General features: G+C 39.7%; 1 protein-coding gene across 3 annotated transcripts in view; it reads right to left on the bottom strand.

Annotated features, from left to right (window-relative positions):
* Window positions 1-19,339, bottom strand: part of LOC307173529 (uncharacterized protein) — a 42,901-nt gene that overhangs the window by 14,476 nt on the left and 9,086 nt on the right. For 2 of the 3 annotated variants that reach the window (XM_079896705.1, XM_079896707.1), the window contains exons 2-6: window positions 15,683-15,776; window positions 13,304-14,609; window positions 12,736-12,814; window positions 8,163-11,375; window positions 7,775-7,897 (exon numbers count right to left, since the gene is read on the bottom strand). In XM_079896705.1, the coding sequence (XP_079752831.1) occupies window positions 7,775-7,897; window positions 8,163-11,375; window positions 12,736-12,814; window positions 13,304-14,601 (4,713 nt within the window). In that variant the 5' untranslated portion in view covers window positions 14,602-14,609; window positions 15,683-15,776. Of the gene's footprint in view, window positions 1-7,774; window positions 7,898-8,162; window positions 11,376-12,735; window positions 12,815-13,303; window positions 14,610-15,682; window positions 15,777-16,107; window positions 16,185-19,339 lie in introns of those variants that run through there. The other variant, XM_079896706.1, reaches the window with a different exon arrangement.

Genomic DNA, 19,339 nt, shown 5'->3' with positions numbered 1-19,339 from the left:
TACAACTTGAGACAAAAGTTCAGTTTCAGACAATGACAAAAGCAATTAACCAATTTTCTTTAAATGGAAAGTGACCACCTACACAAAGATTGAGGGTTACATGGTGCCAGTGGGAAATCAGCATGTTCACTACACTATATTTGTGCTGGGTGATGGATGGTTTGAGAGATAATGATGTTGAGAAATGCAGTGATAGAAATTGCAAATAGTTTTTCTTACAGAAGAGTGAGTGCTCGGTGAAGCCAGTGAGGTGGTTCGTCTGCGCAGGGACAAGCGATGTTGGCTGCGCAGGCTGAATCTGCGGAAGGAATCACGGCTGCGACTGGCTAGGCTACGTAGAGACGCGGCCCTCTTAAAGCCACCTCCGTCCTCTCCATCTCCTCCTCCAGATCTTCTCTCCATGTTGCTGGAGACCAAATTGAGAGCGCCTTGAAGGGAACGGCGTACATTTCCCATCCAGCCCGACACTTGCGAATGGGCCACTGACAACTTGTCACCCAGGTACTCCATCTCTATCCACTGTTTCAGAGTGAGTCCCAAGAGGTTTGTGCCCTTATGGAGCTAAATGTCAAGATAAGCTTTTTCAGTGAGGTTCTAAGGTCTGTTGATGGCAGTCCAATCTCACCTTCAGGTAAGTAGCTTTAATTTACATGGGAATCCAGTTCAGTCAGGTTCAGTTGAAAGTGCATCTGTTTTTAAAGTCCATGGTGGATACCATTTTTTGACAGAGGACCTTTCTCTTTAGCCCAGTTGATCAACTCAAGCGTTGTTCTGGTACACAGTGTCTCCAGAGCGAGGCCAGGACAGATTATGCTCCACTCTGCACTGCAGTACGAAACAAACTGCAAACTGCCACTAGGCCGTCGACTGCGATCTTAACTTCCCACCATGCTTGACCGAAGTTTGCGGACCATTTTCAGTAGCCTACGTCTTCAACAGCGAGACAAAGACATATAGTAACATTAAGTCACTCAGGTACTCCCAAATTAAGATGTTCTATGATATTATTCCAAATTAGATGGACCAATTAGGCTCATACGAGTCCTTGTCCTACAATGCAATTTTCTGTGACCTGAGACATTATAGAAAGAGCTGGAATACAGTACACCGGATTGTCCCAGATCACAACAGTTCTGCAATGCCTCATGCTCAGCGACAAAACAAAGTTACAGTTATTATGTAACCACAAAGGCACCTGCAATTACGTTCATAAACATAGAATAGGTTAAAGTGATGTAATGGAAGCTGATTCAACACGCCATTCTTACCTACTGACATGAATGACACTTCTTAAATAGGCCTAGTTACATTTCAATCAATCAATGCATCAATGAATGAACAACAATGACATTCAAATTTCATAGAAAAATGTCATGTTGCTTTGAGCTGCGTCACAAGAGAACGTCTGAAATGAGCAGTGCATCACTCCTACATGAATGTTTGAAAGTCTTTTGAGTAAATCTGTCAGCAGAGTCACATACTCAAACAAATGCAAGTGAACTCATGAATCAGAGCTGTCAAACACACACACATACACTTTCCCAGTCAAGTCTCAAACCTATCAGGCAGTGTGCGCTGCTTCATCACAACTTCTTCTCCTAAAAGGCATCAAAACTGTCCACCTGTCCATTCAGAGAACGTCCACAACTCTCAATGTATGGTCAAACGGAAAGCTGGAGACCAAGATGAGTGTTTCCTTGTTTCTTTGTTGCTAGAAAGCTCAGTACACAAAAAAGGTCCAAGATGAAAGTCTGTCCATAAAACATGGAAGTTACAAGCCAGAAGTATCCAGGTGGTTTCACCGGTGTTGACAGGAAAATACATATACTGTTTCGAGGTGGTCTCTTCCTTTGGCGTCCTTAAATGTGTCCCTGCAGGTACTGGCAGGTAGAACAGAAATGCGTCAGCTTTCCTGCCTCTGTCCCCCTGTGTTACAGGACTTGTGCTCAAGGAGAAAACAGAGGGAGGAGGAAAACGAGAGCAGAGACAGAGAGGGAGGGGTAAGGGAAGCCAGCAATATGAGCATATGAGAGAGAGAGAGAGAGAGAGAGAGAGAGAGAGAGAGAGAGAGAGAGAGAGAGAGAGAGAGAGAGAGGAGGAAGGAAGATATATGCACTGCAGTATTCCCTGCTCCTGTCCCAGCTTAGAGAGAGAACGAGAGAAAGAGAGAGAGACAGCTGGAGAAAGGTGCATTGGTTATGCAATAATGTCAGCAGCTCATTTTGCTGAGAGAAGAATGCCTGATGTAAAGTAACAAAAAAATTAAGAAATGGTCAATGGAAAAAAAAAAATTTGTTTTGACAGCAAATACCTGTGCATGTTATACAGAGTAAATCACTATGGCTTATAAGGAGTAAAGATAAGCACATGGTACATTGAGTTAGTTTGCTTTGCAAATTGACACATCCGTCATGCAAACATCACTGAAGACCAACCCAACCTTGCTGTCCATTTTTTACCTATTTATTTCCATATCCGCTTACTGACCTTGCCTTTGAAATCATCACATTACAAGCAAAACTGAAATTAACATTAAAATGTACATCTTCCTGTACATCATAATAGATCATTGGATTCATTTATTTGGGGGGGGCAGTGAAATGTTGCGGTGCACATTAGCGCCTACTCGTGGGCAGAGAGTGAGTTGCACTATAATATTAATGGAGAACATCATACATTTTGATTAAACTAATCTGACATTAGATCTACATCTAAATACTACTACTATAATAATAATAAAACCACACCACTGAACTATTACAGCTTTCTAAAGCACTTTGTCAAATTCTTTTTATTTTAAGACAGTTGTTTTTTTCCACACATACAGTTGGGGTCCATAAGTTTTACATACTGTGAGGTAAAATTAATATGAAATATGTTAAATTATGCACTATTTAGATCACTAATCTGATAAGCAAACTAGCATGTGAACTCCTTCAATCACAAAGATATTAAAACATTATTGCTGTTTAAATGGCAAAACTACAGACTCCAGTTCCAAAGGTACAGCTGGCACAAAAGATACACATATCACTAAGATTAGATTAATAACCAGCCAGACAAGAGAGTCTTATACATGGCAAAAGCTAATCAATGGCAATGAGTTTTGGTTCCTTTTATAGAGACAACAATGGTTATGTATGTAGACAAAATCTGCTTTCCTTCCTTTAAAACAATCGGTACACAGCCACATATCTTATTACAAGATAAACAGGATAGAGGTAAAGATTTCAAATACAGCTACAATATTAAATGACATTAGGAGGATCTGGCTAATATCCAAATATTGATTAAGTGCATACATTAGCCACAGTGCGGAGTGGTAAATTGCTGACCATAGTTTTATTAATGTATCATCACAACAAAAGTCATCCTGGTATTCGAATGAGTCACAGAGTCACTGCTCATGATTCAGTCATCTGTCTGATGGTAAAACCACCTAGAGAACAAGAATATCCTGTTTTCTGGAAATACTATTTTGATACAGTATATTAATTGAGATTGCAATTTTCGATTTAGTTTAGGACAACTGAAAGAAAGGCAAACCTTCAAAATCCTGTCAAGCTTCAGATAGAAGTACGTTTTAAATGTTTCTAACTGATGTAGTGTAACTTAAGTCATCAAATAATTATATCCCCAATAGTGTGTATGCGTGTACACTTTGTGTAGGTATATTTCATATGAAATGACATGACCCCATTTTCGGTTCCATCAGTCGGAGTCGCCTGTTCCAATATCCCAGTAACATTTTAAAGGGTCAGAAAACAATATACCATCAAGGTTGATGTGATCTGCAGTTATAGGTATAACTAGGCATGTCACATCCTATTATCTTACCCAGATCAAGATAACAGAGTAATTCTAAAGTCCAAAAGGAACAAGTGGTCTAAATAGTGTAATGTTCCTCTTTAAACCACATATGGCCACATACAGGAAGGCTAATTCTGACTGATGCTACTTCCTTTGTCAACACTTAACACATCAATGCTACAAGTTACAGTATACACAGTTAGTTGGCTTTTCATATTTCAAACCATGCACATTTAACAAAATCTGTGAGAAAGACGATGACCAAAAATGACATAGTGACAGTCATTTTATTTGAGCCCAGTATTATGACTCAGTACAAGTGAACCGGTCCTCTGACACAGCAAAGAACAGCTTTTAAGAGTTGAAGCAAAATATTTCCTTGCTCAAAATGTATTTTTATAATGTATAAAATAAAAATTTAGAATAAATGTATTCTAAATAAGAAGCTCAGTTGGTTTCGGGAAGTAGACAATCTTAAAAAAAAAATAAAAAAAAAATAAAATAAATAAATCACTAAAAGCAGCTAACTAATTAAATACTATGTTGATACCAATTACGACAGTCTGAGAGATCTTGGCCCAAAGCAATCACTTCTTTCATAAACACAACTGTAAAGTAACTAAAAATGCATATTTAGAGGTCCATGGTGCAGGTGCATTGACTTTTATAATGAGGCAGCTTCTTTATATTAATCTGCTCCTATCATGTGACTTTTTAAAGAGACACAGTTGATGCAATGAAAATACAGAAGGGAACTGGACCTGGTTGCTTGAATAAGTTTATTGTGCACTGTTTAAGATAGGCTTGGGCATTTACATTGAAATAACTGGTTTGTACATGTGCTATGCATACTAAAATGATTCATAAGCGACAAGACTAATGCTACAGAGATGTTTTAGGCTAGCTGGAGGATGCACATAGCCAGTCGATTTAAAATGTAAAATCTATAGCTTTATAATCCCTAATTTATGATATATATGTTTATGATACTGAGCATGGGTTCAAGGCTTGTATTTACACAATACAGCAGAAACTGTACTACCTGAGCCCAAAACCATATATTTTTCATTCAAAAAATTCTGGGGAGAGAGAAACTGAAGCACAGTCCTTCTTATGGAGGCTAGGTTAATTAAAAATTAACTAAACACTTGAATAATTTCCAAGAAAATGAAAAGAAAAGAGTGAAAAGAATGTCTATTTAATTAGTCAGACAACAGGAAGCATCTACAGAGGCCTCACCTTAGTCACATGAAGATAATATTATTGAAAAGAATGATACAAATCACAGGGGAAGAAACAACTTCAGCAAACAATGTGTAATAAAGATTGTGAATGTACAGTATCTACTCTAGAAAAAACAAGTGAGCAAAAATCAGCAAGAACATCAGGACTAATTCCAAATATAACTAATTCCAACAATCAAACATCAGTCAACCTGTGTGTTGTCTAATATTATCAGACCTCCACCTAGATTTGTCTACTTGTCTCAGGTAGCATGAATTGTTTTGATATATGTTGTATATATTGACATATATATTGTTGATATATGTTGTATGGTATTACCATCTTGACAGTAAAAAAAGAAAAGAAAAAAGTAAGCTTACCCATAGCCACCAACAGCAGGAAGAACAGAAGTGATAAGCCATCTTTCTATGTAGCAAATCCTTCTATTTAGGTCAAAATAATGTTCTACAGTCTTTACTTTTGCGAAGTTTATTTGAATGTTCATTACTTCTGTACCTCTCTGTCTTTGTAACTCGCCTGTGGTCGTGAGAAAATGGTGATGTAAAAATTACTCTTCCTATGATGACCAGAGAAAAGATGAGAGAGAGCAACAGAGAGAGAGAGAGAGAGAGAGAGCTTCCTCTTTAAGGCCATGAGCAGACACCCACATAACAGGTTCACAACAAAAAACCAAAACATTAATATAATAAACACACTATCGGTCCTGGAAAGGTTTCCATTTCGAATGAAATTAAAGGTTAAGAGGATATTCTTGGCTGTCAGATAAGCCAAAATGTATAGCCACTGTGAATCATAAAAATCAACACTGTAATAACTTGATTCATACAGCAGATGGCAATATTTATACACTCAGACGACCTCTGCAAAAAAAAAAGACAAAAGTCTCTCAGTAAAAAAACAACAAAAAACTTTACTCTTAAGAAATTAAGAAATTTCAATGAACCTGTCAATCAAAAACAAGGCGGCGATCTTAAGCTCTTTAACGCGTTTTAACTTAATGTTGTCCATAAATGCGTTCACACTTTTCCACACATTTGTTACGTGATCATTATTAAATCAGTTTTACCTTGATTTACACAATCTTACTCGCTACTAGCAGTGTATCTTTGTTAGAAAATGCTCTAACTTTACACACTAAACTTTAAGGCACAACTCCTTTCTGTCATCAGACTGCATTCCTGCACCACCCACACTAACACACACACACACACACACATAAACACAAGCTTGAGTTAGCCTCCATACCTGACAAACATGCATATAAATATAAACATTCAGCTTTAATGACCCCCAGCCAAAATAACTATTTTAATCTGCACTTTAACAAGTCTATAAGTCCATCAGATATGGAAAAACATCATTAGCCAAGCACTGCATGCCAGAAAGGGTCATATGACAGCTGTTATTCAGATTGTTGGGGAACTACTCCAACATCTGGTCTCTAAAATTTGGTGACATCATCAGAAGCCAACAAGCAATTTCTCCATCTTTGGTTTTTGAACACTTTCCATTAGAACATGGTGAGGAAATCGACTCTTATGTAAGATGCATGCTTATCCATGTGCAATGTAGGGCTGGGCAATTACATCTCAATATGTTTCAGCCTTTTGACAGTATCTGAAATATATCTCAATATCGATATAATCATTTTGCAATGGCTTATGTGCACCCAAAAATGAAAATTCGTTCATCATTTACTTGCTTCAAACAATTTGTGTGCTACATTACAAGTCTCCTGAAGCCATACAATGTTTAGGTTAGGAACTGACCAAAAAGTCATTGTTCCTTTACATATATGTAACAAACTATATGATGGAGTGAGAGAATTGATGACTTTGATGAAAAATGAACAGAAGAAAAATATCTTGCAGAAGCTTGCACCTTAATTGGCAAGGTAACAAGTTTACATTATAAAAAGTTAAGTAGTTTAAAATCACAATTGGTAACAAAAAAAAAAAAAAAAAAGTGGTGCATTACTGTTTAGAAATGCAAATATAAAAATAAAAGCATGACAATCTGCTATGAAAAGTTGTCATATTAGAATATCTACTTTTTTTCACATATTATAATGCACTGTAGACTAGTTTCAGATTCATCCATTTAACATATGTAATTCAGTATCGTTTAACCAAAATGTCTGAAAGTACCTAGAACATCAGAAAATAAAAATGGTGTAACTGATTTACAGAGAAAATGCAATCCAAGTACAGAACTGCAATCCGATCGCAAAAGTTAAAATCAGCAGCGACAAAACATGGTAAATTCAGTATTAGACAAAACTTGATATTGACACATCCCTGAGTAAATATTAAAGGGATAGTTCACTTTGAAATAAAATTTTGGTATGTTTTAGCTTACCTCAAGGGCATCCAAGATGTAGGTGTCTTTTTTTCCGCAGTAGTTTCAATTTTGATATTTTTAGGTCAAACCGTTCTTGTCTGTCAGTTATGCATGAAATGACTGACAGACAAGAACGGTTTGACCTAAAAATATCAAAATTGAAACTACTGCGGAAAAAAAGACACCTACATCTTGGATGCCCTTGAGGTAAGCTAAAACATACCAAAATTTAATTTCAAAGTGAACTATCCCTTTAAATAGATTACCTAGCCCTAGTGAAAATTGATTCTTAATGGGTTTATGTATGTGGCATGTGTATGGGAAAATGAGTGGCAAGGAATAATACACAAAACAAAATTCTCAGCATACTTTTACTTACCGATCTTTCTCCAAATTTTTCTTTGTGCGCACTGCGACTTCTGCGAGTTCTCACGTGGACAAGCGGACCATCAGCAGAGCTTTCCGTTGGGGCAGATCTTCGACACATACTCCTTGAACGTTTCTACACAAACATAGAAGGGCCTACAGTCAAGCTTATTTAGTCCATTCAAGGAAAATTCAATGTAACACAATTAGGGATACGCTGACACTGATATTTGATCACTCTAAAGTACATTTGCCAATACCGATAGTTGGGTGGTTATGCAATTAAAGTGACCAATTTAAGATGGTGCACATAATTACTGTTTACATTTGTGCATTGCTAAACACACACAAAAAAACTATATGGTGGGAATGGGTATATGTGAGAGTGAGTTCTTCCTCACCTGTTGTACTTGGTCCCTGTGCGAGGCACGGTTCTCTCTCAGCCCCTGGGATGCCAGCTCCCAGTTTGGACTTGATAAAGGATCAGTGACAGAGATGGTTGCAACCTGACCAGTGGGTACCGATGTCTCTTTCCTAGCTAATGGTGTTGCGAGAGAAGGAACCAAAGCTCCACTTGACCCCACATTCAAAGGTACTGAAGTCCAGCATCTTTCTGGGGTCAGTATAGGGGCTACAGAGGGATCAGCACTTGTTTGTGTAGTCCACTTAGGAGTTTGAATTTGAACCATGGGTGGTGCAAGAGAGGGATGCTGTACCGGAGTAAAGACAGGAATCATGGAAGAGGTCGAACTGGGTGTCACAATGATACTTAAACCTCTATCCTCTTGGTGCAAGTTTTGCTGCTCAAGACCACCAGGTCTAGTGCTAATTGGTCTTCTTGATCCCTCCATGGCTGATACCCAAAGAGGCTCATCTACAGTCAACTCTGCTTGATTATGTCCCCAAACATTAGTGTATGCAGATGGCAAAGTTGAGATGGGCTGTTGAGTGCCAAAGGCCCAATCTGAGGTCTCAGTCAATGAGTGAGGTTGTGGCCTAGGTCTTTCTGTATCAAATGGCTGTGAATGAGGTTGGACTTGGTGCATAATTTGAGGTTGCAAAGGTGGCGGGAGTTGAGTTCTCATACGTTCTGCTGGGGAGGGCTGGAAGAAAGCCTGGGACTGAGGGTGGAACTGAGGATGAGAAGGAGACTGAAATTGAGATGCTGTTTGGGGCTGGAGAATATTTGATTGTGTGGCCTGTGGACGAGCTTGAGTCATTGAACTAACACCTCCTGATTCTAAACCTCCAAATCCAGGTAAAGGGAAGGCATCAGGTTGGGTTTGGTTCCTGAACGAGTCAATGTCTAAGATGGCTGGTTTGTAAACCTCATCAGGACGAAGTGAGGGCTGCTTCCATCGAGCTGTGGGACTATTCTCGTGACTATCTCTACCAGTCCTAACACCCAGAGACACTGCGTCCAGATCTAGAACTTTAGGCCGAAGTGGAGATGTAGGTGTAGGTGTTGCCTTCTCTTGCTCTGTCTCTGTCCAATGTCGTTCTGTTCCTCTCTGCCATTCAGGCTGTTGTTTTCTCTCTTCTCGTTCTTTTTTTGATCTCCGTGTAGCTTTCTCTTGCTGGAGTGGCCTTTCCCGCTGTCTCTGCAACTCAAAATCAAGAAGCTGTTGTCTCTCAAGCTCCTTGATCCTCTCAAGTTCCTCCAGCTCTCTCTTGGTCTCTCTCTCCTCTGCTTTCTGCCGCTTCCATCTCTCAATCTCTATCTCTCTCTGCTTTTGTCGTTCAAGTTCTTTCTGCCTTTCAATCTCCTTCTGTCTTTCAATTTCCTGTTGTCTCTCTAACTCTCGTTGTCTCTCAAGTTCCCTTTGCCTGTCCAGTTCTCTCTGCCTTTCCAACTGTCTCTGTCTTTCCCTGTCCTGCTCTTTCTGTTTCTCCAGCTCTCGTTGCCTCTCCAATTCTCGCTGCCTTTCTAACTCTTTTAGCCTCTCCATCTCTCTTTGTTTTTCAAGTTCTCTCTGCTTCTGTCTTTCAATTTCCCTCTGTCTCTCCAACTCCAGCTGTCTCTCTCTTTCTCTCTCTATCTCCTTATGTTTTTCAAATTCTCTCAACCTAAGCCTCTCTTGGTCGAGCATTCTTTCTTTCTCTCGCTCAAACTCTTTTTGTCGTTGCCTCTCAAACTCTCTCTGCTGCTCGAGTTCTTTTTCTGCAGCCTTCATTCGCTCATATTCAATTTGTTTCTGTCGCTCCTTCTCTCGTTTCTGCCATTCCATTTCCCTTTGTTTCTCCAACTCCCTTTGTCTCTCCAACTCCCTTTGTCTCTCCCTCTCTAGCTCTCTCTGTTTTTCTAGCTCTTTTTGTCTCTCTTTTTCTTTCTGTATCTCAGCTTCTCTCCTTTTCTCCCTTTCAATTTTGTTTTGTTTCTCAACCTCCAATTCTCTCTGTTTCTTCATTTCTCGCTGCCTTTCCAATTCCTTCATCTTTTCAAACTCTGCAAGTCTTTGTCTCTCTATTTCCTCCCTGGATGTTTTTTGTAGTTCCCTTTCTTGTAATCTAGGATCTGTTCTCAGTCCAGTGTCATTTTTATGCAAATCTCTCTGGAGGGCAGCTTCCAATGAAGGATTTCTTCTAAATTGAGCAGTTGGATTCTGAGGATTCCACTTCCCTGATCTAAGAGTGAAATCCTCAAATGGAACATCCTTCATCCCCCTGTCCTCTCCACTCACCATACTTTGTTTACCTCTTCCAAAAATTACTTCATCATCCACTCTCTGACCCTGATGCACAGGCTCTTGAATCTGACCAGTCAGAGCAAAGTAAGTGGCTCTGGGTTTGTTCATTTGCTCTTCATCATCTAGCATCTTAGGACGTTTGGGTGCAGCAACTTCCTCTCGTTCCCTTTCCCTGTCCCTTTGTGCTTCTAACAGTTTCATCCTTTCTGCTTCACTCTCTTCCTCATCTTCCTCCAATGCTGCTGCTGCAGCCATGTGCAATTCTGTTTGCCTCTGTATCTCTTCTTCCATCTTTCTCACCATCTCTTTCTGTCGTTCCCTCTCGGTTTCAATCTCTCGGTCTGCCTCTGTGGCAGTCCATTTCTGTAGTGCCCCTACCCTGAGATAACGTGGAATGGCTGCTTCATCCTTTTGCAGGTCACTTATCTCATGGGTAGGTCTGTCGTCTTCCCATTGAGGAGCAGATCGCCGTGAACGTAGCGTGAGAGCTCTGTCCTCAAGCTGAGCGGTTGGCAAAGCCTCACTAACAGCACGGCTCTCTCCAAACAAAGCTACAGTATCAAAGACATGCTCCACGCGTACAGGGCTGGAAGGAGAAACTTGCTCCCTATAGGTTGCTTTGACCAAACTTCCAGGATCATCATCTTCAAGAGTTTTAAAGATGTTGTCCTGAATTCGTAAAGAGTGGCTCCGTCTGGGCATCGGTTTAATTGTGCTTTCCCGCTGTGCTCTTGGGCCTTGTGAAATGCTATCTTCCATCACTTGAACACTATGCCTCTCCACCACGTTTTCAAACATAGACGCTCGTACTGTTTGCACTCCATCACTATTAAAAGCAGAGTGTGTAGGCAAGTCATGAACACCAAGTGATGATACTTTCCTGTCCTCCTGTTTGTTGAACTGTCCTTCAATCGTGGAGTAATCAAACTAAAAAATAAAATAAAGATGAAATTAAGTATATTTTTACATTTCATTTGCCATTGGTTTTGTTAAGCAAAACTTTTCTGGTGATTTATTTGCAGATGCTTTGCCTCTTTTTCTGAAAAGTAAGCAAAAACCTGGAACTTGGTTTGACTTTCAGATTTTCTACAACTGTGATCCCTAAAGAAGCAGTCTTTGTCGACCCCCCTCCCCCCTCACCTACCTGACAGGTGTGCCATTTACAGGTAACATTTTCTTTGCTTAGATATAAGCTATCATTACTGTGGCGGCTCTGTACAGTATGTGTATGTATTACATGACTGATTTAGAGTCAAACTTTGGGAGGGAAATGAATATGTTTCTACTCCAAAGAGCAAATCAGCAACAGAACGAATGCAATGAAGAAGTCTCATTTGAATATACAACAGATTATCAAATCTTGCAAATTGTTTATCTAAGTTATTCTTTCACAGAGGTTATAAAAAAAGATAACAAGAAGGAGGAAGTACAAGATAACGAAACAGCTGGAAACAACTAATGTGGATTGTATTGACACAGAAAGCCCTGAAAAGAGGGGATTGAGAAAGAAGCAAACATGAGAGCACATGAAAAGGAAGAGGAGCTTGACGCGTGTGACTGAGAACAGTGAAATGGGATCCGTATGCTCTTTGTCAAAGCTCATAAAGCAGGGTGGGGCATGAAGGGGCCATAATCAAAGAATCCTCTTCTCTCACAAACTGACCTTTCCCACCCCCCTCCCTTCGAAGCGTGCATGTTTCATAATCACAATATGACTAACGCTACAACTCAGGTTACACGTCTTTGGAGTGCCGCACCTTCTGTGACATCAGAAGTGCCTTTCTCAACCTCATTTGTTATTCCTCTCTCTATCAATGTGAAATTTATTTTTCTTTTTATAAAGAGTGAGCAATGTTAATTTTGAGACTGTGACCGCAATTAGGCAGTTACTGTCCCAAATGTCAAAAGATTTTTCTATTCATTTTAAAAAATATATCGTTTTAATTTATCAAGCACATGTGACTGTTATACATAGAATGCTCTCTCTTGTTGTATAAAGACCTACATGTACTCGTGAAAAATGCAGAAAATGTAAAATATTAATACACATATATATTATAAATCATTAGTAACTATCAATTAGTTAGTTCAGCCAAATTATGATTGACTTTTATGTAAGAGTCAACCGAGTATGCTGTGGTGTCATTGGTAAAAAAGAAAAGGTTTAATAAAATGTCGAATTTTCTTATGTACTTTAAAAAACAAAAACAAGGTGTGCCTTACTGCACCTTGTAAAGATACTTGATTTGTGGAGTATGACTAATGGCAGTGGTTCATATTCCCATACCTTTGTGTTGAGATCTTCCTCAAACAGCTGGGGGCCTTTGGAATCATTGGAACTGAGGCTGTCAAGCTCTGATTCAAATCTGTAAGCAAATCAAAAATCAAAAAAAGATCGGAATGATCTTAAGAACCTAATGAATGAATGCCACCACATTATTACCAGTGTGAAACTGTATTTTCTTTGAGGCTTGATTTTCAGAGTAGAGAATGTAAATCATGATGAAAGCAAACTGGTATTAATTGTGCTGGTTTATGAGGCAACATGTTTTGAGACATCATTTCACTTTTTAGAATTCTCTGTGCCAGCACAAACACACAAAAAAATACTTATGCACATAATGCAGATCCTTTAATACTAATTTTGCAGCGGTCGTGTAATTGCGACTTATGAAACTTATTCATAAAACTTTTCAGGAGGACCCGAAGGCAGTAAAACTACAGCAACACTGATAGCTGATAAACTGATGAACATAAAATTGATAACAGATTAACATGTACAACTGCAATTTTCTGAATTACAGCACTAACATTGTAGACTTCTATAATGAATGCTGAAAACCACTGGATCTTACCTTTTAGTACGGTCAGATACTATGTTTCGTGGCTTATATTGTGGCTTCTGGAGGTCAGTTCTCACTTCTTCGGTCAGTTCCTTGATGCGCTGTTTTACCCCCACCGCTCCATCAGTATCAGAGATGGACAGCCCCGGTGACCGAGGCTCCGTCCCTGGAGAATCCACACGTGCCACTGAGAAGGATGTGGAAGAAGAGTCCAAAAGCAGGCTGATGCGTCTCTTTATACTGCTACCTCCAGTATCCTCAGGTTTTGAGTCTTTCTTGGAGTCCTCATCTTTCAATTCCTTCTTTTGAGTACTTTTCTCAAGCACAGGGGCCTTATTCAGCCCTTCTGCCCTTTCAGCACCATGTTCTTTCTCTTGAGTTACAGCCCCAACACCCTCTGGTGTTTCAGGAGTGTTTTCTTTGCTGTCCTCCTTGGGAGGTCGCCAGTTTAGGGAAAGCCCAATTGACTCAAACTTTGAGGTAAGGTCAGAAGAAAGGGGTCGTCCTTTTCCCCAACGAGGGGCAGGTGTAGGGGATACAACCTGAGGCTCAGACTGATTGGGGTTTTGGAGGAACACAGCTGACACCGGCCTGGGCCTTGAACCTTTAGATTGGGGCCTAAGAACAGTAGGAGAAAACTCTTCCTTGGTACCAGAATCTTTTTTACTGTCCTCATAATTTAGTCCTATCTCTGATAGGAAGCCCATTGATTTAGCACGAGTGATCGAAGGGCTGGGCTGTTTCTTCCGAGAAGCAAAAGGCCATTCAACACCAGGAGTGGAGGCCTGACCATCGCGTCGGTGTGGTTCCGGTGTAGCTCCAAAGCTTGTTCTTCTCAGCACGTCCCCAGTTTGGGATGTTCTTAATTTGTTGGAATCATAAGAGGCAATAGTAGGTGCTGGTTTAAAGGGTTGTGCCACAGGTTTGTTTGTCTGTCCGCTGGACTTCGGGCCCGTATTAAAGGCAGATGGTAGACTGAGTTTATTGGCTGGCTGTGGTTTAGGTGTACTGGACAGGTCTGTATTGTAGGAAACTGGTTTACTGGATTCAGGTCTAGGTTTTGGTTGTGGTTTGGGAGCAAGAATGGGGCGTATAGTAGGATTTTTGTTCACAGTGAAAGGTTTTGGAGTGAGTCTGGGCTTGGGGCCTGGGACAGGTTTTCTAGACTCTGATGAAATAGTAAGTGTCCCCTGGGGGCCACCTGAACTCTCCATCAAACTCTTGTTGCTAGAGTCTATGAGAGGATTAAGGTGCAGACGACTCCCAACCACACATGGCCGCCCAGCATCAACCTCAACCTGGGCAGCCATCACACCACCTGAAACAAGAAATAAAAATAAATAAATAAATAACAGATATTGAGTTAGCTAACAATCATGTAAATTAATCATATTACATTTCAAGCTGTATTCACACTAACAGTGATTAAATCACTGGAGATAGCACAGTCCCTAGGCTGTCAGTTTGTAGAGGGCGGTCCTAAACTGTCGTGGTATTCAACTGTATCTGGCCACAGATCACATTCTCCACTCCCTTTGGTCATTTCCAAATCTTTTCACTGCTCATTTGCATAAAGTTAAGCTCTGCTCAACACTGTCTCACTGCCAACTGTCACTCGTGTCACCAGAAATCACAGGCTCTCATTGAAAATGAGAATGGTATCCGGTCGCATTATCGCAGGTAATCGCTGTCAGTGTAGAACTTCCTTTAGGTTGGCTGGAAAAAGTCTGGAGTCAGTTGAAGCCACTGGCCAGTTTCAGCACTGCTTGACATCCAACATGCCGAGCAGAATCCCTGCACTATAATTTTATAGCACAAAACAAATACAGTGTTCTATAAAATGCTGTTGTAGTGGGGTGTCTATGAACCTTAAGAAAAATGCTATCTAACCCTCTTCTTCTCCACCACTGTGGACTTGGGAGATAAAGAGCACAATGCACGTTTTACTGACACATCATTAATCACGCTGTGAGAGAGTGTGTGTGTGCGGGTGTATTAAATCAGCATGATTGGACATTGCCCAGGAGGGAGGGATCAATTTGCTGAATTAAGAGTCCAGACTGAGACAGTTCTGTGCATAAAAATCCTGCTACTACAGGCAAATACACATCAAACAAAAGGAATTCACAAAATAACCCAGAGAGCCATTTTTGCTAATGCAATACACATGTCGCTCTTGGAAGCTGTGCGCTAATACAAACACGTGTTCACACTTAAATTGCCATGCAGACTTTTACAACACACAGACACTCACATTTTACACAGAACGAAACCGTGATTCATAACACATTCACATACCTGTGTAAATGCACATGCAATTGCCATGTTTCCCCGTGCAGTTATCAAATTGTGCTTTGTCTGCAGTTTTCCAACATCACAATAATAACTCACCTGCCTGGCTGTCAACCGTCTGCAGTGGAGCCCTGGTTTCTGTGGTAACCGCAGAGTGATGTCATATCATATGGAGAAGAGGCGGAGCCAGACTCTGTTGCAGGGAATACAGCATGGTCAGACACGGTTACTTCAGCTCAATTAGGGTATCAGTGTCTGTTGTAATTGTGAAGTCTCTACACATGCACGCACATGTACACTTGTTATCAATGGCACAGCTTGTTGAAATCGTTGAATATCATAATTGAAAAGTCAAACGAGAATGTTGGCAAAGACTTTTGAGACACAGCACAGACTCAAACAAACAAACATGTATACGAAATCTACATATTTTTGAAACATGAAAATTAAACTTCATCAGTCTCTCTTTTACAAACAAATAAATACACATAAATCACACACATAGATCGAAGCAAGATATTTACCAGCACGATTGACCTACATCTACAGATTAACAAACAAACCAACACATTTGATATGTCTCCGGTAGTGAAATCTTAGCTGTGTGGTTACGCAAGGGACATGGAAGCAGGGGGACGGCCAACGATGACCAGAAAGAGGGAGAATGACTGCGAAGGAAGGAAAGGAGGAGGATCCTGGTCAGAGTGCATGGACTGGCATTCGCTTGTTGACAGGAAACGCCTCTGCAGCTGGAATGTTTAATATCTAGGCTACAGCTTCAAAACCAGAGTGTTTAGGGAAGTCATTTCTGGCATCCCGTAGAGACACATTTACACACAAACATGATCTAGCTACTGACCTCGAAACATTAAAGCTGATCTTTACACCTCTGTATTAAAGTTATAGCAGCACTTATCTCACTTAAGTTACACTGCAAATCTTAATCTTGGCAGACTTGGAAGGCTAAATGTCACACAGTTAAAATGCTAATGTCACACCTTTAAATTTTTTTATTATACAGACAATTACAGTAAATATAACTAATAATCTTAAATGGTTGAATTGTAGGGTGGTGATGAGATCTAAGTGCAACAAGATATTATCGGTAAAACGTGACGTTATTTCTCATCAAGGTGAAAACTGTCTTAGTTTGTGGCAAAAACTTTTACAGTGCTTGCATTATGTTGTTCTGTCTCAAACTTCGTTACAAGATAGGACTGTCATGATTCCTCTATTAAATTCAAAAGCTTGGTTGAAAATAATCCTTGATTCCAATTTACCCATGTCGTTAAACAAGCAAAAGACCTGAATTGGCACATTCTACGGACGAGAATCAATGGACCGCATTACCAGACCATTTTTAAGGCTGCAGGCGCTGCACGATATATTAAAACCACTTCATAGGGTTATTGTGAAATCACAAAAACTGCAATTTAATTAAATAAATATATGTCCTGCAGGTTTCAGAGTGATTTGTTTTACACAAACCATTATGAATGCCTGTGCGGCCTGTGCGTATTTTAGTTTCGCTTTTAAATCAGCGCCAAATCGGGGGGTGAATTGCTTGAATGGTGAGTTCATTAGCCCATTATTCTTAATGAAAAACACAACAGTAATACAGTACAAATACAAATGTGCTTAAATAGGCACTTTTACATTTCGCTTTGACACTAAATATTCCTCCATCTTGTCAGTCAGTTCCTCGCTCTCGTGATAAATAAAATCTGACTCCTGTTGCTGATCTGTGCTGCCACACTCGTTCAGCTCACAATTTATTAAGCAGACATATTAAGTTTTTAATTGTAGTGTCTGTTCTCTAACTGAACTAAATTATTGTATTACAAAAAAAAAAAAAAAAAAAAGATGGCAGTGGCGCAGAGCAGAGCGAGAGTTTTCAGGTGATTCCTATGGAAGCTCAACTTCGATAGGAATGAACTGAAAACGCTCGCTCTGCTCCACTCTCTCCACGTCAGTGGACAAGCACCATTATGATTAGCGGCAATTCAGAGGTGGCAATTACTTGAAAAGTGGGTTCATTATTATTCTTAATGAAAAACACAACAACAACAACTCGCTTAAATAGGCGCTTTTACATTTCTCTTTGACCAAATCTTCCGCCGTCGTCTTGTCAGTCAAGAGTGAGGCTAAATGGGCTAAATGAGGTTAAATCTGACTCTTGCTGCTGATCTGTGCTGCGACTCTCGTTCAGCTCACTGAATTGAGCAGGCGCGTTCAGTTTTTAACTGTAGTGTCTGTTCTCTAATTGAACTAAATGCATTTTATTACAATAAAATAATATAAATGATGGTGCCGCGGTGGTCAAGTGATGTAACCGGTGTTGTGGCTGAACACTGGTAACACCGACTATCGCAGCAAGCCTAAAACCTGCACACATTCAAGTGTTAATAAAAGAAAGCATGCATTAAGCTAGAATAAACAGGTATTTGTTTAAAAGCAGAGGCACTATTCTTTCTTTTGATATATTGCATGTTCATATATTCATACAACACAATATTCCAGGGGGCATGACATTTTTGTGAAAATTATCAAAAATGCTGGTGGTGTCTGGCAACTTAAAAAAAAAAAAAAAAAGCTGCAGAGGAAAAAGTTAAACAAGGATTTGATCATGCTGTAAAGTGTAACTACAACAATCAGCTGGCCGTTGGCACCCTCTACAGGCATTTGTTATAAAAACACATACGTAAAATACGTAATGTACAGAAGTTGTTTATTGTTTATAGTACATTACACAGGGTTCCCACACCTTGGTTAACTTCAAATTCAAGGACTTTTCAAGGACTTTCCAGGTCCACTACCCTCAAATTCAAGGACTTAATGTGGGGACAGATTTCGAGTGAGAGCAAGGTTACATTGTGTACCGTGTAAGATAACTTTAACAATGTTTCATGTGTCAAACAAAACTATGCAAAAAAGCTTTTCATTTTGCGTTTATTTTTGGCCATTCTTGGACATATTCTATTTGTCGTATTTCTGTTTTGCATAAAACTGAAGAATATTTGGTACATACTGTATTCTAAAATGATCTGATATTAACTTTTGCATGGATTTTATTGAAAAGAGCTTAGGCTCATGTAACCAGAAGTTAAGATATGAATAGGCCTATATTGTGTGTAGATCCAGCTGCATGACTTAAAAGAGCCGCTTCTCCCAAGCTATCCACTTAGATAGATTGACAACAGACTGCACTGGCCAAGCGATGGTCCTTTGGATCTCTGGCAAGTAGGGTTGCCACCTTCAGTGAGGCAAAATAAGGGAAACCCATACACGACTCCCTATAACTTAAATAATCTGTCTAATAACATCTACAAATATAATAGTTACCTGTCTACCAAGCTCAAAAAAATTTATGGAATATTATATTAAGAGATTATCCAAATTTAAAAGAAAAACAAAAAAAAACAATAGGCCTATACCTTTAAAAGCACGGATTTGTCTGTCACTGCATAGGCCTACTAGCCTGACTTCGTCATACTCATATTCTAGTCAGAATGTGAGTCTGAGACTGCTCCATAGAGATTTGATTATGGGGCGTGTCTCAACCGAACCAGGAAAAAAAAAAAACCTCTGCACTCAATTGGATAGACCTACAACCAATCAGAGCAACGGAGTAAATGACGCATGTTCTTCATTCATATTTTCAACCAACAAAATGTCGCGGCTCTCTGTTCCTCTTTTAAAATGAATGCGCTGTGGATATCTTCTATAACAGACGCGATGGCGGAATCTACACATGAT

The sequence above is a fragment of the Squalius cephalus genome (assembly GCF_949319135.1).
Source record: "Squalius cephalus genome assembly, chromosome: 16".
NCBI classification, from domain to species: Eukaryota; Metazoa; Chordata; class Actinopteri; order Cypriniformes; family Leuciscidae; genus Squalius; species Squalius cephalus.
Note: the sequence above shows the minus strand (reverse complement) of the source record. Positions and strands in the feature narration are given on the sequence as shown.